The sequence below is a fragment of the Stigmatopora nigra genome, chromosome 12 (genome assembly GCF_051989575.1).
Source record: "Stigmatopora nigra isolate UIUO_SnigA chromosome 12, RoL_Snig_1.1, whole genome shotgun sequence".
Lineage (NCBI taxonomy): Eukaryota > Metazoa > Chordata > Actinopteri > Syngnathiformes > Syngnathidae > Stigmatopora > Stigmatopora nigra.
The window spans coordinates 2,040,546-2,068,438 of record NC_135519.1 but is presented as its reverse complement, the minus strand read 5'-3'; the positions used below and the strand labels follow the sequence as shown (position 1 = coordinate 2,068,438).

Here is a 27,893-nt window from a genome sequence, read left to right as displayed (position 1 = left end):
AGCTAAGGGTTTAAAACCTGATAATTCACTCACTCAATTTCCCTAACACGTATCCTCACAATGTTGACAGGGGGTGCTGGAGCATATTCCAGCCAACTATGGGCACCAGGCGAGGGACAACCTGGATTGGCGGCAAGCCAATTGCAGGGCACCAAGAGATGAAGAAACATTCTTTCTCACACTCATACCTAGGGGCAATTTAGAGTGTTCAAACATCTTACCATGGATGATTTTTGGGATGTGGGAGGAAACCCATAGTACCCATATAAAACCCATGCAAGTCCGAGATCGAAGTTTCAATCTCATGACTGTGAGGCTGACATATTGCTGACACAACATGTTGAAACAAATAGTAGAAAAATGTGTTATGAATATAAATCTATATATTTTTGGAATATCTGTTGTTTTAGTGAAAATTGATTCTCTATTACGTACCGTCAATGGAAGCTGATGAGTTAATTTTAAAAAATATGTACATTTGAAAAACTGCTTCTCTATCTGATTTCTATCTTCAAGTTAACAAATAAAAGTAGAATGATTTGAAGTTAGGCCCTTAAATTATTTTTTTTTTTTTCGAAAGCAGTCCTCAGACATAAAAAAATTCAATATCCTGTTTTTAATGCTATAATATACTAGCATATTTAAATAATATGTTTGAAACATATAACACATATTTAAAATACATTTAGAAGGTATTTTTTCCTGGGTGAAATCAACACGTTCTACAGATGACCAAAAAAAGAATGGAATGTATGGAAAAAACTTTTACAGAGAGAAAGAAGAGCTTTCTTCTTGGTTGCATGCTTATAATGTAAAATAAATATGGCCCTCTAAAGATGAGTAAATGTCAAAACTGGGGAACTACTTGCAACTTTGCATGATTTCAATTATTTTTTCTGCTTTTCTAAATAAGTGGTTCAGTTCTTGTGCAAAAAGTTAGCTAAAATATAGTGGCGGTTGGAGGTTTAAGTGTGGGAAGTGAGACTGACAAACAAGTCAACCCTGTTAAGCTGCTTTATATCTTGTTGTTTCATTTACTTTTAAGCCACACTGTTTGGATTAAATATAACATGTCAACTTCCTCCTTGCTGTCAACACGTCCTTGACGGGCGCAGGATGCGTCATGATGTGGGAGGGATTTGTAGTCCTATCACGTCCTCCCATGCCGACTAGATAAGGACTCACCGAGAGACAGGAAGTGAGTGTTTTTTGGTTTTGTTTTGTTTTTTTACAGGCATACATCCTCCGGGTGGATAGAGTGATAATACCAATTGAACAGCACTCTGGAGTGACACACATTTTTGAAGGATCATTGTCTCTACATTGATAGTTCTAGTGCAATTCATCAATGTTAGAAGATGAACCTGTTAGCTCGGTTGGCTGCCATTTGCAGCAGCTCTCCTGTTTGAAATGGATTTAGACATCCACTTTCTGAAAAAGTCAGAGGAACATAAGTGCAAAGTTTCTCTGAGAATAAGGAACTTTAGGAGCTTTACTATGTGTTTGCCCCATTAGTTAGTCTGTTCCAAAAAGAGCTCACCAAGGGTCCTGGTTCTGCTATCTTATAGACAATTTGCAGCACTGGAAAGAGGTGTTTTTAGTCGTTTTTAAAGCTCAATAACAATAGCTATTGGATCTTTGAACGGCATATTGAAGATGGACTAGGACATTTGAGACCACTTTATATTTAAAACTATCTACTAAATTTAGTCTCGAGTTCAAAGTGGGTAGAACCATGGTAAGAGGGTAATACTCAGTAGTACTGTGCCGTTGTATGGACCACAATTCTTCTTCATCTAACAATTCATTAGATATTTTATCCATTGGACTCGTGAAAATAATTCATTTGTATAACACTCAATAATCATCAAATTTGACTCAGGAGTAATTAATTAACACCAGACTTATTGTTACTGGTAGGCTGCAGGTTTGACAGTTCAGGGCATGCACACTCATCATGTATCAAGTCTGATGATAGCTTTTTTTTCTATAGAGCCAGACTTATGTTGTTTCTTTCAACTTGTTCCAGCCAAGGCTCTGATTTACATCTGCAGCTTTATCGAGAAGCAGGAACCAGGATGGCTTTTTTGGCGTATTTCCTCTGTGTCGACTGAGTGATATGACCCCAGGAAATGCTCTGTGGAGTGACTTCCTGGAGGTTGCAGGGTCACTTCCTGTAAGAGAATGACCCCAGTGTGCATATGTGTGTCAGGGGGTTATCTCAGGTGAGTATCTCTATCTCTCTGAGTTTTACTGACTTGGAGTGGCAACGGATGATCGGGTTACGTCTTAATGTGTGTACCACAAGCCACAAGTCTCCAGCCTTGTGTTGCTTTGCAAACATAAAAACATAAGACTCCCAAGACCCCACCAGCACCATGAATACCCTCCTGTGTGTGCGTGTGTTTACCTACAGGTATTTGTTATCTGTCCCTGGTTTTGCTCTAAACACACAACTCTCACAGGTCTTTATCTGACACTTAAAGCTCGAAAGCTGCTATCCATGTCAAAGGGAACATGAGGGGAGGGTGCAGGCCTTAGGGGATGTAATGGATGGTGAGGATGGGATTGGTGGCAAGGGAGGAGGTGCGGGGCAGTCAGCCTCCAACTTGAGCTTGTGCCCCGCTGACACGAAAACACTCTTACCATCAGTGAGTGGCACGCAACCTGGGCCGCCGTATTGTAAATGGCTTTAGCCCATCTCAATTAACCACGGGTACCAGGCGGGGGACAGTCAGAATTGGTGGCCAGCCAATCGCAGGGCACAAGGATACGGACAGCCATTTATGCTCAAACTCATACTGGGGAAAATCTAGGGTGTCCAAACAGCCGGCCAATCACTAGGCACAAGTAGACTGACAACCATTCACTCTGACACTCATACTTAGGGGCAGTGTTGAAGCAGCTTTCCATTAATGTTTGTGGAACGTGGGAGGAAATTGGAGTATCCGGGAAAAAACCCACGCAAGCCAGGGAGAACATGCAAACTCCCGAAAGGAAGGTCTGGACCTGGAATCGAATTCTCCATCTCAGAACTGTGTGGCCGACAGGCACCAGGCCACCGGCCACCTAACTATATTACTTTGAACACAGACCGGTCCTCCTGTGTGGAGTTGCATGTTCCTCCTGGGCTTGCGTGGGTTTTCTCCAGGTCCTCTGGTTTCCTCCCACAGTCCAAAAACATTAATGGTAGGCTGGTTGAACCCTCTAAATTGCCCCTAAGTATGAGTGTCAGAGTGAATGGTTGTCAGTCTCCTTGTGCCTTGTGATTGGCCGGCCATCAATTCAGGGTGTCCTACAGTTGGGATATGCTCCAGCACTTTCTGCGAGCCTTGTGAGGATAAGTGGTTCAGAAAATTAATGAATTAGTATTATTACACTTTTAGCTTCCTCGTGAGGAGTGGCCAGAGAAGCTCAACATTTTCACCGTAAACCCATACTATCGCTCACAAGTACTTTTCTTTTTGGTCTTGCATAAACTACCTTCTCCCAAGACTTCATTTTATGACTGATTATTTTTATGTATTAATCAAAATATAATTTGTTATTAATTCATGTCTTTTTGTTGAAACATTTTAGATCATACTGTTAAAATGTATCAAATTTAGCGACTCTCCATTATATGTCAATATAAAACAATTATTTTTTAAATGAATGTAAAGTACACAAATTTAACTATTTCTGATCATCAAACTGCTATATAGGACATCAGAATTTCTAAGACATCTGAATGACTCAAGTGACTATTTTTCTGACTAATTACTACCTTTTTACACAATCTTTGCACCTTTTAGGTGTCAGGTTCCACTTAACTATAAAACATCAGGTGATTATTGAGAGACTGAAACTGACGACATCATAGCGGAACCCTTTCAATGTGGCAAAGTGAGGTGATAAAATAATCCATGATTTTAAGCGCTATCGACTCACATCAGATGATAAAAACAACCCTGCAGGGAAATGAGGGTGCAATTGGGGGGCTAAAATGGCGCCTCTCTCAGGTTTTGTGGGCTGGCATGAAATCGGCTTTGCGTGGGTGTCGTTTTGGAGAGCCCACTGGTAAATTCTCCTGTTCTTTTGTTAGAATGAGGGGAGGGGCAGTGGGAAGGGTGGCGAGCCTTGGAGGGTGTGTGTGTATGTGTGTGTGTGTGTGTGTGTGTGTGTGTGTGTGTGTGTGTGTGTGTGTGTGTGTGTGTGTGTGTGTGTGTTGGGGGGCGGGGGTATGAATAATGGTCTTAGACGGGGAGGTCTGGAACTGTGTCCATAAATTGAATTATTTCAATTTGAGGGTGAGCATGTGAGAGAATAATGCAGAGAGCGAAAAGGAGAGCGAGAGAGGGAGTGCACCTCTCTATTCGACTCCAGGCTCACATTTACAAGTGGGAATATCAAGTAAGTTGCTGGAGATTACAGATGGGGGGCTACCTTACCTTGCAGCTGGAAGCGATAGTGGAAGAAATGGAACTGCTGCTGCTTTCGTAAAATTCCACTTTGAGCGAGGAAAAAACAACCTTTTTCGTTCTTTAACAATGACATTGCAAGACTATTTTGTGTTGAGACTATGAAGACTGTCATCAACATTTAATTTAGGAGGAATCTAGAAGACATTGTTAGTGGAGGAAGTACTTTCAAGACTTACAGGAACCTATGGGCCAGAGATTTCGGATCTGACATCAAATGTTTCAGTAGCACAGAAAAAGTAACAACATTTTAGGTAGAATTGAAACTGGAAAGTGTGACCCAGGCACTTCAAACAATCCAAACACAGTTATCAACTAAAGATACATTAATCTGGCTCGTGACAACTCTTGTTTCAGCAATGATCCAATCATTTTTTTTTCAGATCATCAAAATGCATTGGACATCTATTATCGACAATGGCACTGAAACATGATCATTTATTGCAACCCCATACAGTGAGATGGAGGAGGTGCAAATATCCTTGGAGACGATATAATAGGAAGAGCACCATATGCTACAGTAGTAGGCAGCAGGCTATTTATCCTCATCATCCTCTTTGGAGGTTAAAATTAGCCCGTTGTACCTTTAAGCCACACAACTGTTATAGGCCTATAAATAAACAACACCACTTCCTTTTTCTTCACTCACTTTTACCAGGACATGATAGACTGGTCATTAGGATCAGAGTGGATGTAATGCAAGCATAGTGGTTTGCCATCTGAGACCCCCGCGTGTGAGGAAATCCTGGATTTCCTCGACATGGGCCCTCCCTACATCCTGGCTTGCTTTAAAACCGTAGGATGATAACGGCGTTAATCTCCTCAATAAACAGCTAAATAAACGTGCATGAGTGTCAGAGCTGAAAGTATTGAGACGAGACAGTTAGTCTATAAATCAAGGGCCTGACGAGGAAAACTTTGGATTCTGTGTCAAGACTCAACATTTTGATTGATATTAAACGTTCAAAACCATTCGAATACTTTTTCCTCATCTGGGAAATCGGGGTGAATTATGGAGACCCAGCCTTACATTTCTAAGATTAAGAGTCCTCCATATGTGAAGTTTGCTTGTTCTCCCCTGGGTACTCCGGTTTCCCCCTAAATCCCGAAAACATGCAGCGTAGGCTGGTTGAAGACTCTAAATTACACCTTGGTATCAGTGTGAGAGGGAGTGGTTGTCTGTCTCTTTGTGCCCTGCGATTGGCTGGCTACCAATTCAGGGTGTCCGCAGCCTGGTGTTTTAAATCAGCTTGGATTAGCTCCATTACCCTCCAGAACCCTTGTAAAGATAAGCAGTACAGAAAGTGAATGAAACGAATGAATAGTTAACTTTCATTTTCTTTGAAATAGTGTATTTTTTTTCTAAGGTGGCGCGTCATGCGGAAGCCAGTGGCAGTAGCTCTGACCACTCTTCTTTGTTTTTTTGTGTTTTACAGCCCTTCTATCTTCTTTTAATTACTTTTTATTATTTTTTTAATACATTCCTTTTTACTTTACTTTGAACTTTAAACTTTTTAATTTAATGTTTTTACAACTTTCTTTGTTCTGTTAGCCTGGCTTCTCTCTGCTACGTCATTTTTGGAACCAGCCATGCTTACGCTATCATTCACATGGGACTAGCTGTTAAAATACGCAGGAGAAGGAGCAACACCTCAATACCTCTGGAAATTTGAAGCTGGACAAAAGTGCTGGGAGAAGAAGCAATGCTTCATATCAACCATTCCCTCATGGGATAAGATGGAAGAGATGTCAGGGCTTTCCAGGCCGGAAACGGAGTCGAGCGGTTCTACTCTGCTACTGTTGTCTTCAGCCCCAGACTACTGAGGAACTGTGCAGATAAGCTTGGAAGAGTGACTCTGCAAATTCTCTATCTCGGTCCCAGTCTGCAGAAGTTCCCCATCTTGTGGAAGACTTCCTGTGTGTGGTTCCAGTTTTATCCAACATTAAGTCTTTTTCTTGAGTCTGTATCTGTTTCTGCTACCGCAACAAAGATGGCGCCGTTCAAGTGGCAGCCGGTGACGGTAGCTCCGTCCACTCTTGTTCGTTTTGTGTTTTTGCTGCTTTTCTGTCTTAATGATTTGATTTGTTGATTATTAGGAATCCCATTTACTTTGCTTTGTACTTTGTGCTTTTGCTTTGTTGTTCCACGGCCTTTGCAACTATACTGTCTAACTTATAACTATGTTTTTTTTCTGTATCTGCATTTCCCCCTTCTTGCTACTGTCGCAATGAAATTTCCCGAATACAGGATATGGGATAAATAAAGTTATCCAATCCAATCCAAAATTTGAAATAATCTTCTTGCAAGCATATATAGAAATTTGACAAACATAACCATTTTGCTTGACTATAATCAGATAGAGTAATGAAACATATCGCAAATGTTAACTTGTATCTTTTTACTATATCTCGCTATGCCAATACTTTCACCCAAAAAAGACATTGTACAAATATTTCGGATGAAGGCACGAGTTTCCCTCTCATTCCCAAAGCATTATGTATTTTTTTAACCACGTATTAGAGGTGAGGTTTCCAAACTATGGCCTGTGGGCCAACATTTTTATTGGCCCTTGTGTATGTTGAAGATAAACGATGGGACACACACAGAGACACACAAGTAACACAGTTTTAGACAACATTGTGATCGCAATTTTGTTCAACTAACAGTCAAGCTTTAAGTTGATTGGCGAAGAGGATCAAATACACGAGTTCACATATGATAATTGGTATTGAGTTCCAGATACGTGAGGCATGGACGGACAAGGTGCTTTAGGGAACTACACAGTCACCTCTAGAGCCAGCCCTTGTTGATGTGTTGGGTTTTTTTTTTTGTAAAAAATCTTGCAGTGGAGGAGGTGCTTTGTAATGTAAGATTTTGTACACTAAGGTTGCATCTGCATATTTAACAGCACATACTAACAGCACTAACTGACATTGGTGATGCGTTTTTTGGTTTTCTGTCCAATGCTTTTAGAGCTCACTTATAAATGATTTCAATTGGTTTTAGAGTCGTTTTGTAGGCCAATGACCAACTTGTTACGCAGCAAGTCATGTGTATTAGGATCATTGTGTCAAAATGCAGTTTTCAGGCATTAGATTGTTTCTAATGAACCGAAAATTGGACAAATTGAATTTAATTTTATTCAGTGTTTTTAATGTCGATTAAATACAAGTTGACAGTCAATAATGATTTCTAGGTATTTAAATTCTTGACCTACATTGATTTGTTTTCTCTTTGGAGAAAAACATTGGGTCACTGTTATTTGTCTTTTTTTTAGAAATACATACAGATAGTTTTAGATATGTTTAGGTGTGTGGACAATGTGTTCAACACTCTTCTATTACTATTCGCTCAGGAAGGTCAGACGCCACCAGTGTTTGAACCCTCGATCTTAGAATTGTGAGGCAGACGTGGTCATCTTTTTTTTTTAATAATCACTCCTAAAGCAGGAGTGACCTCGGGAGCCCCTATCCGGTCTGTTTTCCACAGCTACGTCCACTTACACACCTGACTCAAATAATCTGGATCAGTAGCAAGCTTCTGGACAGATTGCTGATGAGTTGATCATTTGATTCAGGTGTGGTAGAGGAGAGAGATATGGAAAACAGACTGGATAGGGGCTCTCGAAGACTGGAGTTGACCACCGCTGTCCTAAAGCAATTAAATAGAAGAGCGACTTTGATATTTTTGACAATTGTTTCCAAGACATGTCAGAGATTTGAGTGAAACTAAATCTTCTGAACAAAGTACATCAAATACAGAGAATATGACAACATTGATTAATTTTAATTTCAATCAATTTGATTGGATTGTTGCTATAATAATCGATGTATCACTCTGGTTCATACATTGTTGTCATCTTATGTTATTCATAGAATAGTACAAAAGAGTTTAAAACATTGCACAAAATTGGAATACATTAGTCAAATGATTGAAACATTGGCTGCCAGTGATACTGAAATGTTTCATATTCATCTGATCGAGTTCTTGCTGCTATCACCTGCCTGTTCGAATGCATTGGACATCTATTGCCATCGATACCACTGTAACATGGTCATTTCACAAGACCTTTCGTCCAACACTCAAATGTTCCAACCTTCTAAACTCCACGTTAACTTTTACATTTGGACACGGCGTTCAAATTGAGGATTATATTTCCCAAATCAAAAACTTCACACGCAGTCACTTGGCTAAAGACTCCCTCTAATTATGGTCCTGCTTCCACTGAAGATGAAATCAAAGAACACAGTTTTCGCGCAACACTTTTGTGGAAACTGTCAAATTCCACAATGGGCTTTGCTGTGTGTTGAATTCTGCCGTGTGTAAATTGTATCTTTGAGGAAAACACCAGCAGTTAGATATAGGCTTGGTACTCTCAAATTAAAGATTGTCGCTTCCTGTAAACAAACGAGCGAGTATGCACGTACATCATTAGTGGGCCCACAATTACAACATAGGAGCTAAAGATACGCTTTATACTGAGCAACCCCCAAACACCACAACCCCCCGCTGAACTGTCCTTTTTTTGAGCGTCGCTTGGGTAGGGTAAATCAAATATAACCCCGTTTGATTTGAGTCCTTTACATAAATGCAGGAGCTAAATAATTGAAAAGGCAATGAATAGCAACTTCATTAGGTACACCAAATACAAACACAACACTTGGGATTTGCCGATTCGAAATTTAACGCCCAAAGTAGGATGACTACTCATCATTCATTCATCCTCCATAACGCCCATCCTCGAAAGGGTTGCAGGGGTTGCTGGAGTCTAACTTAGCTATCTTTGGGCAAAATGCAGACTATACCCTAGACTGGTCGCCAGTCAGCCGTAGGGCACACAGTGGGACAATTGGTTTCCTGCTAGTTGCATGGCACATATAGACAAAAATCTAATCAAACTCACAATAGCATCTAATGGGAATTTTTAGAGTGATCAATCAGCATATCATGGAAGTCAGTCAGTGCCCAAAGAAAACACACACTGGCCCGAGGAGAACATGCAACCTCTACACAATAAGGGCGGAGAACGACTGGACCTTTAATCTCAGAATTCTGGCGTGGTCGTGCTAAACACTCATCCAAACTTATTTTTCAACAGCACTTCTTGCTTCTCACAGCAGTTTCTCAAAATTTGGTGACTGAGCTAAATTTAATGCAAAATGAAACACTTCGATAAATTGAAAGTGGACTCCCTCCAGTACTTCTGATACAAACAGCACGTAGGCCGGTATCCTCTCATCTGTCAAATATGCCGATCGTCTTCAGAAAGGAGAATTTATGTTGCTTTATTCGTGTGAATTGGTGCCGTTCGCCCCCTACATGAGAACCTGAGCCCTCCACCCTTACTTCCTCTTTCACACTTCACTTTTACAACTGCACTGTCATGTGAAAATTCATCAGAGCTGCTCCACATTCATAGACTTTTACTAGACAAATCATTAGGTACGCCTTATGCACATATTGTCCTCTTGTTCCCACATTCCCACCAAGCAAGTCATCTTATTACTCTGTTCGCCATATAAAAAATATAATACTGTTTATCATTTCCCAGTGTTGACAAAGAATTTATAGATTTTTTTCCCACAGGTGAGCTTATCAACAGCGCTTGCCAGGCACTAAATTCCATACAAACAATGTGATGAGCTGCCAGCAGCTTCCTCAAAAGTTTTGATATCTTTGCAAACACACTTGTTTTTTTGCCTTTATTTGCCCATGTTTTAAGACAATATTAACATAACCAGACAACGAGTAGACATATATCTGTTAATATTACAGAGACCTACGCCAAGGCCAAACAATCAAATAGGTGTAGTGCTTATGTACGATATATTTACATTTTGTCACTAATATTCACAAAGTGGTTCAAATGTTTGAGAGGCTTTGCATGCGTCACACAGGTAAAATGCATAGTACTAGTCATAACATTTCATGGCAGCTTTCTCAAAATCATTAGCTGGTCTTGGCATCTAGGGCTGCCAATATTTTTAGACATCGCAATAGCTAATCTTTTTTTTTAAGTCCTGTTACCTCTATAAGTGCAACACTGTTTGCTTTGAAAGCATGGGTGTCAGCCAAAGCTACGCTTGAGTGCGGGCCAAGCAAGACCTATCCCTGTGTTCTTTCTACACTGATGGTCTGTTAAAGTGGAGCTAATTCCACACGCTTTGATTCCAAAAGAGAGGAGAGAGTGGGGCCCACGGGGAGCTCCGGAGAGATAGAGAAAGAGACACTCAGTTCTTTCTTCCAGTCTGCTGGACAACGGCACCCATTAACTGACTGCTTTCAAGAGGTTACACCATTGGACGAGCTTGATTCGACCACGGCCGACCTTGGCGTAGGTCAGAGGGTATGGATCTGAAATTGCCCGAACAGATCGATGGGAGGGTAAAGCTGGGAAGTTTTTAATAGTGTTTTACAGCTTTAACTTGGTTAATGCTAATCTATCTCATTGGCTGCCAATGACGGCGATAGACCTGCAATTTACTGGCATGGGGGGGGGGGGGGACTTAGTAAATTATCATGTTTCAGTTCCATTAACAGTGATAAACATTCAATCTCTTTTGAACTAACTCGACAGTGAATGACCAGCTCTCAATGCCTATATCAATCCATTAATGATAAAAAAATTAGACTATCAGCATGGTAGTGTACTTTTTGAACTTTAATCTTTTAACTCATTCATTTATTTATTTTCTACATCGCACTTCAGAAGGCCGCAAGGGGTGCTGGAGCCTATCTCAGCCAACTATGGGCTCCAGGCGGGGTCACCCTGAATCGATGGCCAGACAATTGTAGGGCACATGGACACAGACAACCATTCACGCTCACACTCATACCTAGGGGAAATTCAACCAGCCTACCATGCATGTTTTTGGGACATGGGAGGAAACCGGAGCACCAAGAGAAAACCCACACAAGTCCCGGACAACTGCACTCAGTAGGATCGAACCCTCTACCCCAGAACCGAGCCGTCTCATCTTTGATGTATCTTTGAAAAAATATAGAGGAATGGTAGCGAATTATGATGTTTGACTGCGAATGACGTCTATTGAGAATGGTTGATGACAGCCAATAAGAAAAGTCTGGTGGTGTGTGCGCTCGTTGTGTCGCATGGGAACTCTGCACTCCCTTCAATGCTTATCCCAGCTTTGAAGCAGTCAAACCGCAGCGTGAGTAACCGCACCCCTGCTAACTGGACTTTCTATCAAATCTGAGCATTAACAAGGATTTTTACACACAGCACAGTCAATGTCTTGCTGTGAGCAATTAGGAGTACCAGATTTTCTTTCTTTTTTTTTTTGTGGCTCCTGCTCTGCATTCCCAGCCCGGGTGTTTATGCCTTGACCACAGGCCCACTTGTGCCATGTCCCCCCTTACTTCTTTCAAGCCTGAATTCCATTGGCATACGTAGACCAAGAAATAACACGTTTGGCACGTCATTAAAATGGAACATCTTCGAAAAACCTCCTTCTTTTACCCCTCATTGCCAGCAGCAGCGATGGCGGTCAGTGATGGTGGCGTTAATTAGTCCCTCTCTATTAGCCCAGCTGTTTGCCAGACAGCCACTGCCAACATGGCCCCCTTTGTTTAGCAGCCAGGAGCGCTCGTCAAATCTAACATCACATAAGAAGGGAGTGATGGAATAAAGTGTTTCTTCTTTATTGGTTTACATGGACACTACCAAGCAAAGGTTTTTACACACTTTACTATGATCTTATATTAAACAGTTGTGGTACCAAAGCCTGTGGGATTTTGTGATCGTGATGATGGAACCAAGAGTTATGAGTTCGATTTTGTTGATTAAACATGGCATCTAACCAATTGAATGTGGTTGCCATAATGATTGACTATACAATCCCACAAAATGATTATAACATGTATAGTTTTATTTATTTATTAGGCTCTTTTGAGCTCAGCTGTAAACCCATCACAGAATGTGATACATTGAAATACGAATTCCACTTTGCATTGCTTTGTTTTCCTGAAAATATACGTACAATGGAAGATGTTATTCATGTACTCCAATAATTAGCATATTATTATAGTAATTAACTCTCCAGACAAGATATACGCCTTCACAAATGCTTATTCGTAGATAAAAAAAAGACCAACAGTCACAGTCATATGCTCTTTATATGTTGCCAAAAAGAAGTAGTTGCAACATTTTGATTCAAAGATTAAGTGAACGTGCGGATCATCACCATGTGTGGGAATGCTGCTGCCTGGCTTCATGGTAAAGCCACCTTCAATCAACAAGTTCCACCATTCTCATGCTTTAAAAAACAAGTACAAAGGCTATGTTTTAACTGATTCGTTCAGAACAGACAATGATGTTTTTAGGTTGTTTTGTTATCTGACATGTTTCTCACCCACACTTAGGTAAGTACAGTAAACCCTCGAATATAGCAGACAATGAAGACAAAGGACTTGGACTAAAACTCCCATTAATCTGGCTTTTGGGATTTATATCAAGCAGAGAGAAACTATTTTCACTGATCTCATTTTCTGAACCGCTTTATCCTCATTAGGGTCGAGGGGGATGTTGGAGCCTATCCCAGCTGAGTTCGGGCCAGAGGCGGCGACACCCTGAATCGGTGGCCAGCCGATCGCAGGGCACAGGGAGACAGACAACCATGCACACAACGCATTCACTATATAGAAATATAGCGCGCCAGGACGCAAAGAACCCAGACAGTCAAACTGTCAGCGATATACAGTGACATCGACAGAATCTTGAATTTGTTCTGTTTGGGCACACTGTCTACTTTGGGGAACATTTTAGACTTTTAAATGCGCCCTATGTGAGTAAATATGTGCTGTGTTGTGTTTTTACGATGTATTATCGCACAATGAGGGGAATTGCAATCATTAATGAGGGGAACAAGTGGCAGGGGTTGACAGGTATGCAGATATAAACACTTATATAAACTCTGATAACAGAATTATCAAATCAGATCATGTTTGCGTACTTGCCGAGTGAATAAAGAGTCCCTTCTTGCTTGGCGTGCAAATGGGAAACGGAATAACACAGTGCAGAGTTTCTGCTCTGTATTTTTTTTTCAAAACGCCACACAGCTTTTCTTTTTCCCTTACTCGTTCCTCCTCAGCCTGTCAGAAGCATCCAGGGAGTGAGGCGTTGACTGGTCGTATTAGATATGTATCACCAATTACCCAAAGCATTTGTAAAAGTGGAGAGCGCGGGCGAGCCTAAGCCAAAGCAAACAGCTCCCTGTGAGGCTTGCTGTTACACTCAAGTGTGTGAGTGAGTGTGTGACACTGAAGATGTCAGTGTGACACTTTAGAGTGCAGTTAAACTCAAGATGAATTGGCTTTTTGCGAAGTTTGATTGACGTAATGAAGTGTATTCTTTTAATCATTTCTAGCCACATATCATTTATTTGTACCATTAAAAGCAGGCTCCTATGGTAAAGAGGACAATATGCAAAATCCTACAGTAAACACATAGTACCCATATATCTTTGCACCAGAGAGGTGGATGATGTTTCCATTGGTGTCCAGTGAGGCGTTCAGGGAGAAAGAAAAAACGCTGGAAGCGCTTGGGCAGTCGACATCTTCCCCCGGAGGAAGAGAGAGTGAAGGGGGAGGGGTTCACAAAGGTGGGAGAGGGAAAAGGTCAGGCAGAACGCAATCAGAGGCAGAGTGGAAGAGTGGAAGGAAGAGAAAACACAACAACAAGAGGAAGGAGGAGATATGAAGAGAATGTGAGGAGGAGGGAGAAAGTTGTGAGGTGAAGAGAAACAAAAGGCGAATGAGTGGGAAGCCAAAACAATCGACGATGAACACGATTGAGACACTGTCGAGTAGGTGGAAGATGAAAGTGTTTAGGGTGCGGAGGGGGAATGCCACAAACAGATAAATAACCATCTTAGCGGGATTAAAGAGTGACTGACAGAAGCAAATATGAGAGTGCGGGAGTGAGTGAGCGCTCTTAACCCACATAAATACTGAAACACGTCCAACATGGCCTCCAGTACTTACTATTTTCTTAATGTGCGTTTGTATGTGTAATGCATACCACCCCATGTCTCATTAACAAATGCAACATGAACCCTGAGAAGACAATACACATTGCTAGATGCATGTTAACAGCCTATAATCCAATTGAGGAAGTAGTAATCATGTTATTGCATGTTGGATGCATGTCTCTTGTAGTAACATGTTCATTATTAAATGCAAGAAAGGAGTTGAATTGCATATTGAATAAAATATCTCCAAAATATTAAAAAATATTTATATTATTTTTTTAAATACTTTGAAAACTAATGCAAAAATACACAGCTATATAAATAATATTCTAAATGCAGAAACGTTTTTACATGTAAACCAAAAAAAAAGGGCATAAGTAATTTAAAGATTTTTTTAAATTGTAGAGCATGTTCTTGGGCTTTTTAAATCTTGTAACACATGAGGGAGGATAAGCGTCATGCCACAGAACCACAACAGTTTAGAATAAAAACACAGCAAATATAGCCAAGTATATGATTAAAATCTGCAAAGTAGAAGGATGTATATGAATATACTTGAATTCCATAATTGAAAGAGGCTTCAAATGAGGACATGCCAGATGTCCAAAAATATTTGGACAGTGGCCCACAACATGCTTTTGAACTCCCTGTACATCATAATTATATAACATGAAGGCTCAAAACACTACATATAATAAGTTACTGAATGTTTCAATGACATTTACACCGATGGACGTGTATCTCCGCACTGAGTGAGTTCAAGCAAAGCCAAAACAAGACAAGGGGGAGTGTTTCTCCAAACATATCTGCCAGGAACGACAACACACAAACTGTCCATGTCTGACGCAAGAGCCATTGTGGTGGTAACGGCATCTACTCCCTGCCACTGGCCAACCCTGCTGACTCGCCTTTAATAATATATGAATTCGCATTTTTCTACCTAGTAGAGCCAAAAATTGGCCATTTTATTAGGTGCACCCGATCAACCACTGAAGAAATGCAGAAGCCTTACTGAGCAGCAACTCTTGCAAAGAACCTGCAAGCCACTTGCTGTCCTTGGTGCAGCTGATGTAATAATGCCAGTACGATACGCAACAAAGCATTTGCCTTTACCTTGCTCGCTGCTGTTGTCGCCGCTGTGCGACGTGTGGCCGCCGCTGGATGGGCCTGGCGTGCCCCCCGAACGTGTGGATGCCGTGTCGTCATGGTCGCGGTTCCAGGACGTCTGGAACAACACAAAATGGATATTTTGTTAGTCATATCCAATTAACTCAGTGGCAGTCAGTGAAGATGGCAGACGTCAAATCCAATTTGAATGGGAGGATGATCAGTCCTTCCCAGTCAAAATATATGTGTATGTCTATTGTCTTCAGTTGCAGTAAAACATCACCCACTCCCAGCCATGAAGCCACTATTTAAAAATTAATTCACGAGCGTTATTACCCTGCAGTACTGAAGATTGTCACTGGAGGCTAAACAGAGTACAGTGGTCCCTCTACTTACTAAAGCTCCTACATTCTAAATATTCAAATTACGAAACCATTGGATACGAAAATTAGTGTTCCAATTTACGAAAACAAGATCTAAGTTACGAAATTCCCCCCAAAGCGTAAATAGATTTCCTGTATCCATTATTTTATTTCGAAATCTCATGTGTCTCATTGAGTTGAATTTGTATTTGTTTCCTTATTTGATTCTATTTATTTTAAAATAAAAATGCTGACAAAGAAGCATTAGAACTTTCTACAGGACTGGAGTGGAAGGATCCACTACAATGTTGATCCATTTGACATGTATTCATTTTTTAAATTAGTTTTTTGATCATTTACAAATTCTACTTTGAAAAAAATAAAACACTATTACTTGTTTTCCCCTTAATTAAAATGTATGTTTTACTTTTTTTATTGCATGTTACCATTGTCTCTCCGGTTCCATTTTTTTTCTCATTCTTAAGTGACAGCAAATTATTTGCATTAACACATTGCTACCACCCACAGTACCGGGTTAGAAAAGTGTCAGTGATCACTAAAAGTGGATGGATTTTTGGTATCTTTTTAAAAATTTCCTTATTTGCCTCAGGTTTAAAAAAAATAAATAGACAGCCTTTTTAATGGAAGAGGATTGGCTGAACTGCCCCCAAAATGCAATACACATCTATACAAGTTATTCCAGAACTAACAAGCGTATTGAAATAAAACAAACCATAACACTTTATGTCACCATCATTCAGCCTTGTCGGGGTTTACACTCGACTTCAATTGCTGGCATGACTTTTTTTTCTGCATTCAACACAAGTAGCGCGCTCATATAAGGGCATGCAGGCACAAGCGAGAATGCATGACACCATCATATGGAATGAGGGCTGAGAAAAAGAGGAAAAGAAAAAAGAAAAAGGAGCCAACAGCAAGCCAACATGTTGCAATAGTTCCCAGCTTTGTGAAGCATGCGATCCACGTCTGTCTCTATTTGGGACAAACCGCTTGCAGATGACAACAAGCACTACAGCGAGCACTCAGTGAAAGTGATGTCATCTAAAAACAAATACATCCAATTGTATGCAGCATCAAATACGGTAAATACAGCTCTGAGAGATTTAAAAAGTATGAATACAAAGACTTAACAGTAACTCATTCACTTGCATTGACAGGGACAAACGCCCAATCCATTTGGATGGAGTAAAATGAGTTAAAAGTCAAATGTCAGGTAAATTTCAAAGTGGATAAGATAAAGGCTAACAATGGAAAAACCATTGAACCTCAAAAATAAACAAAGGATAACCTATCACATACAATTGCATTTACACCTGCCATCATTCAGCATGTCTAAGAAACTCCTCTCCCTCCAAAAAAAGAGTTTTAATTGTATAAGTAGGGTTTTCTAGATATTTTTTTACTATCTTATGCAGTTTCACATATTTGTGTAAAAAAGAGGAAAAAGTACAAATTCACTAAAGCATGCTGAGGAGTCACATTACTTACATAAGTCAAATTCTATAACCAAAGTTCTAATGTTTCCAATCTCTGCAGGGCTGTATGAATCATTTTATTGTCTTTAGTGCAAACCTTTAAAGGGGGGAAAAAAAGCTTGGTGCGGTCTAAATGTATTCCTTCGAGCCAGACCCAAAGTGAGGGAGTCCTTCACAAACAGAACCAGAACTATTTGTGACAAAACTGAAGAGAGGTTTTGATGCATATCCTGCCAATGTGTGACCGAACTCAGGGGAACCTCTCATTGACCGTGTTATTTTCAGACACACACGGAAAAGTCTCATAACAAACGAAGGACTTCTCCAATGTGGCTGCCTCACACTGCAACTGAAACAGATGTTACCTCTTATTCAGGTTCTAAGAGGAACGACTTGACTTCAAACAGGATCTTTCATGACATCCCTCACACACAAACATACACAGTAGAGTACACACACCACCTTTGAGAGCCAGATTTTAGACAATTCTTTCTTGCTGTCGGGCTTCATGTGACAAAATGAGTGATGGACGACCTGCTAGAGGCTAAGAGGAAGGGTAGAAGGACACACAAAAAAGGCCACAAAAAAACACAAGTGGTTCCAATCTAGCTAGCTCTGTTCATGCCAACTGGTTCCAATCTAGCTAGCCCTGCTCATGCCATACGACTAGAGACAGTTGGAGGAAAATAGGGGGGGAAAGGACATTATTCTAGACCAGGGTGGACCAAACTGCATAAGGTGATGCAAATTCACCACAATCCATCCTGCCAGTGTCATATCCATGCCTTAACCAGACAACTATACCTTTGTTTCCAATTACAAACATCTCCCACATTCATTTCCATATACAGCAATTGCATTATGTCCATCTTTCCAGTCTTGATCGTAAATACTGACATAACTCCTTCAGAACATTTTAGTTTTCCACCTTTAAAATACTTTTTTTGCTGTATTTGGGCTTCCAATTGAGTTTGAGTTTGATTTATATAATAAGGGACAGCACATATTAATGAACATATTTATATTCATGTAAATATGTAAGATTGTACCCAAGAGCTAATTTGCATCTTTAGTCCCGTGTGTAGGTTGAAGATAAATGATGACACATACTAGACACGCACACACGTGGCACGGTTTTAGACATCGTTATGATCGCAATTTTGTTCGTCTAACACACAGGCTTTAAGATGAACGGCGAAGAAATTCAGAGATGGGAGTTCACGTGTGTTAACCCCCTAAGGCCCAGACTCTTGAAAGGCATGCATTTTTATTTTCTCTTTGATATTTAGGCTAATAGGGACAGGATGAGTGTAAAAACAAAAAAAAATATTTTTAAATGATGTAGTTTCTGATAAAAAAAATTATGTCCTTATCATAAGTGGACATATGACCCTACTACTCCAAAATTTAACATTGTAGTCTAGTGACAAACAAAAATGTGATGTCCACACATGTGGACACCATGAGGTTAATTGGTATTGAGTTCCAGGTATTGCTGCATGGACAGAGAATATGATTTGGCTAAATGCCCTCTTTTGAAGGGAACTACAGTCACCTCTAGAGCCAAGCCCCTGTTGATGTGTTGGACTTTTTTGTACAAAATCTTGCAGTGAAGGTGGGGCTTTGTGTTGGAAGATTTTGTAAACTACGGTGGCATCTGCATGTTTAACAGTAATGTACCAGTTCAATTCACCATTCTTACATAATTTCCAATTTGAACGCACGTATACATCTTCAATTCCATCGGGTCCCTCTCCATTGAAAATATTTCATCCCAGCGAGTTCCATTTTGATTTTTGGCCATTCATCAATTTTCTTCATTGCGGGTCAATCAGATGGGACTAGTACTTGTTTTCATTTTCTAGTGTCAAAAGAAGCAAACTGATGTTTCTGCCAAGAAAGTAGTCAGATTCACACAGTAAACATCTAACAGCAAGGCAGACATGCTAATCGCAAACATGAGATGTGGCTTTGTCTAAATTCTTTGTGTTTTCATTTGAAAATATAATTACGACACGGAGGATGGAGTGCGGGGACGCGAAGTTGTGCATTAAATGTAATTGAACAAAAGAGCACGGTGCCTGCTGGGAGTTGGCCACCCAGGCCCCATGGGAAAGGGGGCGGGGGAGAGAGCCGGTTGCGATGGTGGGCCGGCTGGCATCTCCGCAGGGACAGGGGCAGGAGGGGGGTTATTTATAATCACAGAGACCGCCCTTAGATGCAAGCACTGATCTGACGTGCAATTAATGCTGAGAGTGCACACATAAACTAAAATGCTAACACACCCAGCATGTGCTCACACACGCATTGGCAACAGACTATACTATTGGCTCCTCAATACAATAGAGTAGAATTGTGCGCACATATATAAACGAATATGATTCAACAAACCTACACCACAAAGTAACACAGTAAGTCACATATATATACATTTATACACCCTGAAAAATAAAAAGAATTTCAGCCAGGCAAACATTTTAAAATTATTATATTTAAATTCAATACTAAAATTATTTCACTTGAAAATCATAAAATAAAATATATGTATTCGAGCTTCCAAAAAACTACATCTGACTTCATCAAAAACTTTGGGGATTTATTTTATTGATGAATATGAATCTATGTAATACTATTTACCGCTACAAAAGAATGACTTTAAAGGGATAGAATTCCACTATTTACAACGCCATGCAGACTCCAAGCTAAAACTCATTATCCAGCACTCAGAGGACTTTTTTTGCCCAGGGAATCTCCATCCAATGTTTCAAAAACAAAGCTGCTATAATAAAGGCTAGCCATTTTACCTAGGGCAGGGAGCCGCCATCTTACCTAGAGCGCTGGCGTCTTATCTAGTTAAATGTGTTCTGACATCTCATTTTCTAAACCGCTATATCCAAAGTTGCGGGAGGTAGGGTGCTGGAGCCTGTTCCAGCTGACTGGGCCAGAGGCCGTGGATACCCTGAATCAGTGGCCAGCCGATCACAGGGAGACAGACAACCATGCACACACAAATGCCTACGGGCAATTTAGAGTGTCCAATCAGCCCACCATGCATGTTTTTGGAAATGTGGGAGGAAAGTGGAGTACCCGGAGGAACCCCACGCACCTCCGGGGAGAAAATGCAAAGTCCACACAGGTGGACGTGACCTGGATTTGAACCCAGGACCCCGGACTGTGAGGCTGACGCCCTAAAGACTCGCTCCACAGGGCTGCCCCGCCTTGATTTTGAAATAAAACAATATTCCACTTTGTTTTTTGTTTTGTTTTATTTATTGTTAGAAAGTGGCAACTATTGCAGTAATATGAGCCATTGAAATATTAGAGATATTTTGGTATTAGAACCAATATGGCGGCCATAGCATTTTAAACTTCTGGTAAGAACATTGTAATTTTTCATTAGAAAGCATCAGGTTCTCATCAAGAGACTATTTTTTAAAATTGAATAATTCGGTATTTTTCATTTACATAGACAGGCATACAGTGGGGCAAATAAGTATTTAGTCAACTGTCAATTGTGCAAGTTATCCTACTTGAAAAGATTAGAGAAGCCTGTAATTGTGAACATGGGTAAACCTCAATCATGAGCGACAGAATGTGGAAAAAAAAAGAAAATCAAAGTTGTTTGATTTTTAAAGAGTTTATTTGCAAATCATGGTGGAAAATACGTATTTGGTCAATACCAAAAGTTCATGTCAATACTTGGTTATGCACCCTTTGATGGCAATAATGGAGGCCAAACGTTTTCTGTAAGTCTTCACAAGCTATTCACACACTGGTGCTGGTATTTTGGCCCATTCCTCCATGCAGATGTCCTTGAGAGCAGTGATGTTTTGGGGCGGTCGTTGGGCAACACGGACTTTCAACTCCACAGATTTTCTATGGGGTTGAGATCTGGAGACTGGCTAGGCAAATTCAGGACCTTGACATGCTTCTTACGAAGCCACTCCTTAGTTGCCGTGGCTGTGTGTTTGGGATCATTGTAATGCTGAAAGACCCAGCCACGTCTCATCTTCAGTGTCTTTGCTGATGGAAGGAAATTTTCAGTCAAAATCTCTCGATACATGGCCCCATTCATTCTTTCCTTTACACAGATCAGGCGTCCTTGTCCAGAAAAACAGCCCCAAAGCATCATGTTTCCACCCCCATGCACAGTGGGTATGATGTTCTTCAGATGCAATTCAGTATTATTTCTCCTCCAAACACGAGAACCTGTGTTTCTACCAAAAAGTTCCATTTTGGTTTAATCTAACCATAACACATTCTCCCAGTCCTCTTCTGGATCATCCAAATGCTCTGTAGTGAACCGCAGACCGTGACCGTACGTTTTGTCGACGGACGTTTTGTCGACGGATGTTTGGTCGACGGACACTTGGTCCCCGGACGTTTCGTCGAACGGACTTTTGGTCGCCGGATTCGCTTGCTCTCAAAATTATAATCATGAGAGAGAGAGTGTTTACTGTTGAAAGTGATTGATCAGGTAATCTCTCGCTCTCAAAATTATAGTCATGAGAAAGAGAGAACTGTCCGTCGACCAAATGTCCGTCGACCAAACGTCCGTCGACCAAACGTCCGTCGACCAAACGTCCGTCGACCAAACGTCCGTCGACCAAACGTCCGTCGACCAAACGTCCGTCGACCAAACGTCCGTCGACCAAACGTCCGTCGACCAAACGTCCGTCGACCAAACGTCCGTCGACCAAACGTCCGTCGACCAAACGTCCGTCGACCAAACGTCCGTCGACCAAACGTCCGTCGACCAAACGTCCGTCGACCAAACGTCCGTCGACCAAACGTCCGTCGACCAAACGTCCGTCGACCAAACGTCCGTCGACCAAACGTCCGTCGACCAAACGTCCGTCGACCAAACGTCCGTCGACCAAACGTCCGTCGACCAAACGTCCGTCGACCAAACGTCCGTCGACCAAACGTCCGTCGACCAAACGTCCGTCGACCAAACGTCCGTCGACCAAACGTCCGTCGACCAAACGTCCGTCGACCAAACGTCCGTCAACCAAACGTCCGTCGACCAAACGTCCGTCGACCAAACGTCCGTCGACCAAACGTCCGTCGACCAAACGACCGTCGACCAAACGTCTGTCGACCAGATATCCGGGTACCACCGCAGACGGGCCTGGATAAGGACTGGCTTGAGCAGGGGGACACATCTGGCAGTCCAGGATTTGAGTCCCTGGCGGCACATTGTGTACCTGATAGTAGCCTTTGTTACTGTGGTCCCAGCTCTCTGTAGATCCTTCACTAGGTTTCCCCGTGTGGCTCTGGGATTTTTCCTCATGGTTCTTGTTATAATTTTGACGCAATGGAGTGAGATCTTGCATGGAGCCCCATATCAAGGGAGGTTATCAGTGGTCTTGTATGTCTTCCATTTTGTAATAATTACTCCCACAGTTGATTTCTTTACACCAAGCATTTTACCAATTGCAGATTCAGTCATCCCAGCCAAGTGCAGGTCTACAATTTTGTTCCTGGTGTCCTTCGACAGCTCTTTGGTCTTGGCCATAGTGGAGTTTGGAGTGTGAGAGACGGGTGAGAGAGGTTGTGGAAAGGTGTCTTTTATGCCAATAATGTGTTTTATCAGATGCTATTAATACAGGTAATGAGTGGAGACCTCGTTAGACCTCATAAGAAGAAGTTAGACCTCTTTGACAGCCAGAAATCTTGCTTGTTTGGAGGTGACCAAATACTTATATTCCTCCATGATTTGCAAATAAATTCTTTAAAAATCAAACAATGTGACTAAATACTTATTTGCTCCACTGTATTTACTTCCTTATGATTTTGATCCTAATAATGTGCTTTTGATTCATGCAGTATCTCAGAAATACCAGGTGTGATGGTTTTTTTTGTAAAATTCTTATGATTTTCCTTTCAAAGTAACACATCTGTACTCCGTATTGAAACCAAGAATATGGAGGTGAAAATTGTGAATGGCGGCTTATTTGCGAGAAATTCATCAATTTTAAGGCAATTTTAAGGGTGCCGCTTGTACGCGTGTGTGGCTTATATGCGAGTAAATACAGTATGTGCTGTATGCATCTGGCATGAATAACATCACATTCCTTACACAGAGGCTGTGGTTGGAATTAATGTTATTCATTTGTTTTAACATTTGGTTCGGTATTAGGGGTCAAAGAAATGTGCGATTTGCATACTTAAATATTCTGTGTAACCAAATTTCACATGGGGTCTTCTAAGCTAGGTGTTGTCTATTGCTTTAAGTTTAACCATACCCAGCTCTTTTTTCTTGTCTATTCGAACAAAAGGTAAATATCAAAGTTACAATAAGCCTAAACGTAGAATAACCAGAAAAACGCAATGAGCACAACAATGTGACACACTTGATTTATTCTGCGTTCTTCTAATGAGCTCCCCTTCCTATTCGCTCTGCAAATTCTGCAAATCCCTGCATCCATCTCTCTCACTCTTCTGCTCCCTTTGCTGCATGTGCACAAGGTTTTATTCCAACGCTTAATTGTGAAGTAAATTCAATTTTCCTGCGTCTGTTCTGCCTGGCTTTTTGCTAAACTTCTTAAATCTGCCTCCCAGAGAAGAGCACCAACGCGAGCAAATGCTCCGCCGCCTCCCATATCCTTGACGATTTTCCCCACTTTTTTATGATCATTTTTTATTCCCTTAATTCACGCTGAAAAGAGTCCTCTTGCTGGATTCAGCATTCCGATCCAGTGCATGCACATTTGTGTCTGTGTGCGTGGGAGGCGGGGAGTTTCCTCATGTAAGCAAGCACTCATGCAAGAAAAACCATCTCCTTGCCAATTGATTTGCAATAATAATAATGATAAGAGTTAAGTTTCAGATGCTTAAATCTCCTTTTTGGAAACGTTCCGCTTATTTACAGGCGGCTATGGTGCTGGAAACATATGTGCATATTTAAGAGGTGCAGGGATAAATATACATAATCCCACCACCAACTTGCGCATATACATATCAACTCTTCAACAGCAACACAAGTGATTCAAAGATGACAGGCACAAAACTACATCTACCAGAATGCTTTGCAGCTGTCGTTCATTCTATACTATGGTGGCACCATCACATAATTAACTAATCAATTCATAGGTGGGATCAGACAGCATATCCCTGACATGAATGAAATATTGTTTTTATCTGTTTAAATTTCTATTTAAAAAACCTGATAGAGTTTTGACCTCCTACTACATTTAGACATATTCTTGAATTTTGTTCCCGTTTAATGCCATGGCTGGTGAAAGATGTCCAATCCGTCTTGGGATGGATTGGACGTCTATCACTGTTGATGGCAGCAAAGTTCATATTCATAAGTCATGAAAGTTTAAAAATAGGGTCTGGTCGTGTTTGAAAAGGATTGGTGCATCTTCCAAATTACACGTCTCCCTGTGTATAATCTTTGCTTCCTTGTGAGGTTAGACTGCGGGAAAGAAAGACCCCGCCGTAAAAGGAAACTTGGGGTGCTCAGTCAATTTTTGAATTTGTCGCTGTTTATTTACATTTTGGGAAGCCCAAAAAATCCCATCCTTCCTCATAGGTGCACTACCTTCAACCCCCTTCATTTGCATGGAAAACGACTGGTTTGTGAATGACATGTTGTCATGCTGCCCGTTTTCTGATTAGCTTACCCTAACTCATGTTTGCAACAACAATCATTGCAGGAGGCCAACGGCAAAGAGGGGGCAAAAGCGGATTCCATTAGCTAAGTACACACGCAACATTATTGTTTGAACCAACTTCAAACATGGCTGCACATCAGTCATCATAACTTTAGAAGTACAAAATGGACTTTTCCATTTTTCCTCATCCGGGAAGAGGTTGACTATTAGGACCCCCTCTTTTGAATGTGCCTACTTGCTATTCCAGAAGGCTAAGACGCACACAAGTCACGTGGTCGTCTCTCTTTTGTGCCACTTGTTGAATCCTCCACGCCGAAAGGCAGGGGGAGGGCGAGGATAGCGGGGGTCAAACCACCCCTTTATGCCGCCACAAAAGCCACCATTACTGAAACCCCTGCCCCCGTGCACCGCCCGCCCCCTCCTACTGCGACTCAGAAGTTTACTTTGAGGGGAGCCGTTTGAGGCGTACAAAAAACAACTCCAAAGGGGACAAACTAATAGATTAGCGATAACAGGGCTTGCCCGATTAGGAAAACGGTGGATGACGCACCCCCTCTCCCTTCTCCACTCAGGGAGGTTGGGGGTCAACCTTTTACCAGTGCCGTTACCTAAACCAACACTGCTGACCTGGAAAGACGCATTGGATACCCACACAGCAGAATGTTGCCAAAAGATAGCCCGAAAGTTAACTTTTCCGGATGCACCCCGAACAGATTCATCCCATGTGCACCCAATCACTCCTAATAGACCAATACAAGTAACATGTTTGGAATTGAAAACAAAAGTAAACTGATTAAAATAATTACCCAAATGAAGACAGCAGACTAGATACTAGAAAAACTTGAACTACATCTCTGAAAATGTATATAAAATATGAGTTCCTACAGAAACTAAAATATATAATTTTTTAAAATTACATGAAAGGATAGTTATAAAAATACTATAATGAAATATATATTCAATTTTATGTATCAGTTACTTTCAGCATTATATTTCATTTCAAATTGATCAACGAACTACTGAAAAATTAGGCTTATGCTAATAACTCAGCACGCTCCTAATACAGTCTGGGGTACCCCCGATGTTTATGTGGTGGCCCACAAACCAAACTAAATGTGGTAACGTGTTAATGAATAGAATCATGCCTCCCATGGGTCCACAAATCAAGTAGAACCTTGTCAGCACCTGCGCAATAACATTTGGAAGTTAATGCAATGAACTAACAGGTAAACTGTGACATTTAATGATTTTACAAGGCTTTAGCATTTATGGTTAACTGTACAAACTGTACGAAAGTAATCATCAAATTAAAAACAAACAGATAAAACGTATTTTATTATGAATATAGCTTTGTATAGATTTAGAAGGGAGAAATATAATGAGTGGTGTTGCTGCCAAAATATAATGTAGAACAGTTTCAGATTGAATTAAGCTCAGAGTTGATCTGAAAAGGGGCTTTAGGTCGGATAGCCGCACTCATACTCTGCCAACCTGGACGACTCACATTCGCCTAGAACGCCTCGTTTTTGGGTCAGGCAGGTACTGTGCTCCCCTGTCACACACGGTGGCCACTACGCTGCTCAGCCGTCTCTTACGTGCACCTACAGCGCGCTAACACTCGGTTTGGGTATCATGGAGACGAACCTGACTTCTAGTCAACGGGAAGCCACCAAGGTGTTGGTGTTGGAAAAGCAACTCTACCATGAGAAGAAAAAAAAGGACCTAGGGTGTGTATTTATGTTTTGTGGGATGTCTGATTTAATTAGATGTTTTATAACCAAAGATCGTTCCACCTGTATGGAGTTTGCATGTTCTCCAGGCTTGCGTGGGTTTCCTCCGGGTACTCCGCTTTCCTCCCACAGGCAAAAGACATGCATGGTAGGCTGATTGGACACTATATTTCCCCTAGGTATGAGTGTGAGCGTGAATGGTTGTTTGTCTCCTTGTGCCCTGCAATTGGCTGGCCAGCAATTCAACGTTTCCCCCGCCTCTGGCCTGAAGTCAGCTGGGATATGCTCCAGCAACCCCCGCGACCCTAGTGAGGATAAAGCAGTTCAGAAAATGAAATGAGATGGGATACTAATACACCCTTTTTGCGGACTCAGACACTATAGAATCGTTTCCCTTACATCTGCATTCAGTTAGATTTTTTTACTAATTTCTGAGATGGAAAAAAGCTTGCCAAAAGAGGTAATTAAAATGAACAAAATGCAACATTTGACAGATTTAAAGAAATGTTTACATTTTTACATAAAAATGCTGTCATTATGACCAATCAATTTAAATTAGTAAAGAAATGCCACTGAGAGACTACAAAAGTTAATACAAAAACCACAGGTGGAAGCATATTAAATTAGGATTGAATCCCTTTCCAATACTGAATTTTAAGCATTTTAAGCATTTTCAAGGCAACAGGTAGCAACACGAGCGCCTTGAGACCGTGTTGGGAATTTCTCTAGGAGTAAAAGCAAAATCACCAGGAAAAGGGTTAACTCAGTCCAACCAGTGCTAACTACTCGCTACACTCAACACAGCACCCAAGGGGGTTTATCAGTCCAGTCTCAATGCACACGCATAACCAGATACCCTACGCCCCAAACACACACATTTGTGGCAAACTGGCTTGGTGGCATTCAGCAGCCCTTCTGACTTTTTCACCTCCACACACTGGCCTGCTCAGGCAGGCAAAGAACAACACAACTTAAATATTCTGAGTATTAACTGCATGACACATGCACTTCGGACGCATAATTCCCCAACACATGTCAAGCCTCGTAAAAAAGAAAAAAGTTGAATACATTCAGTCTTTTTTTTGCTCTCCCTGACATTTTCTTTTCTCTGCTACACTTGCCTCACGCC

The 27,893-nt window shown here is 41.1% G+C and overlaps 1 protein-coding gene and 1 long non-coding RNA gene across 2 annotated transcripts in view; one reads left to right on the top strand and one right to left on the bottom strand.

The window, feature by feature from the left end:
* meis1b (Meis homeobox 1 b) overlaps nt 1–27,893 on the bottom strand; it is a 100,983-nt gene that overhangs the window by 63,900 nt on the left and 9,190 nt on the right. Inside the window, exon 7 of the mRNA XM_077729494.1 lies at nt 15,561–15,672. Within this exon, the coding sequence (XP_077585620.1) occupies nt 15,561–15,672 (112 nt within the window). The remainder of the gene's footprint in view (nt 1–15,560; nt 15,673–27,893) is intronic.
* LOC144205256 (uncharacterized) lies at nt 1,078–7,917 on the top strand. Its single transcript, XR_013328039.1, has 3 exons — nt 1,078–1,198; nt 2,030–2,225; nt 6,013–7,917. It is a non-coding gene; the product is annotated as an uncharacterized LOC144205256 (long non-coding RNA).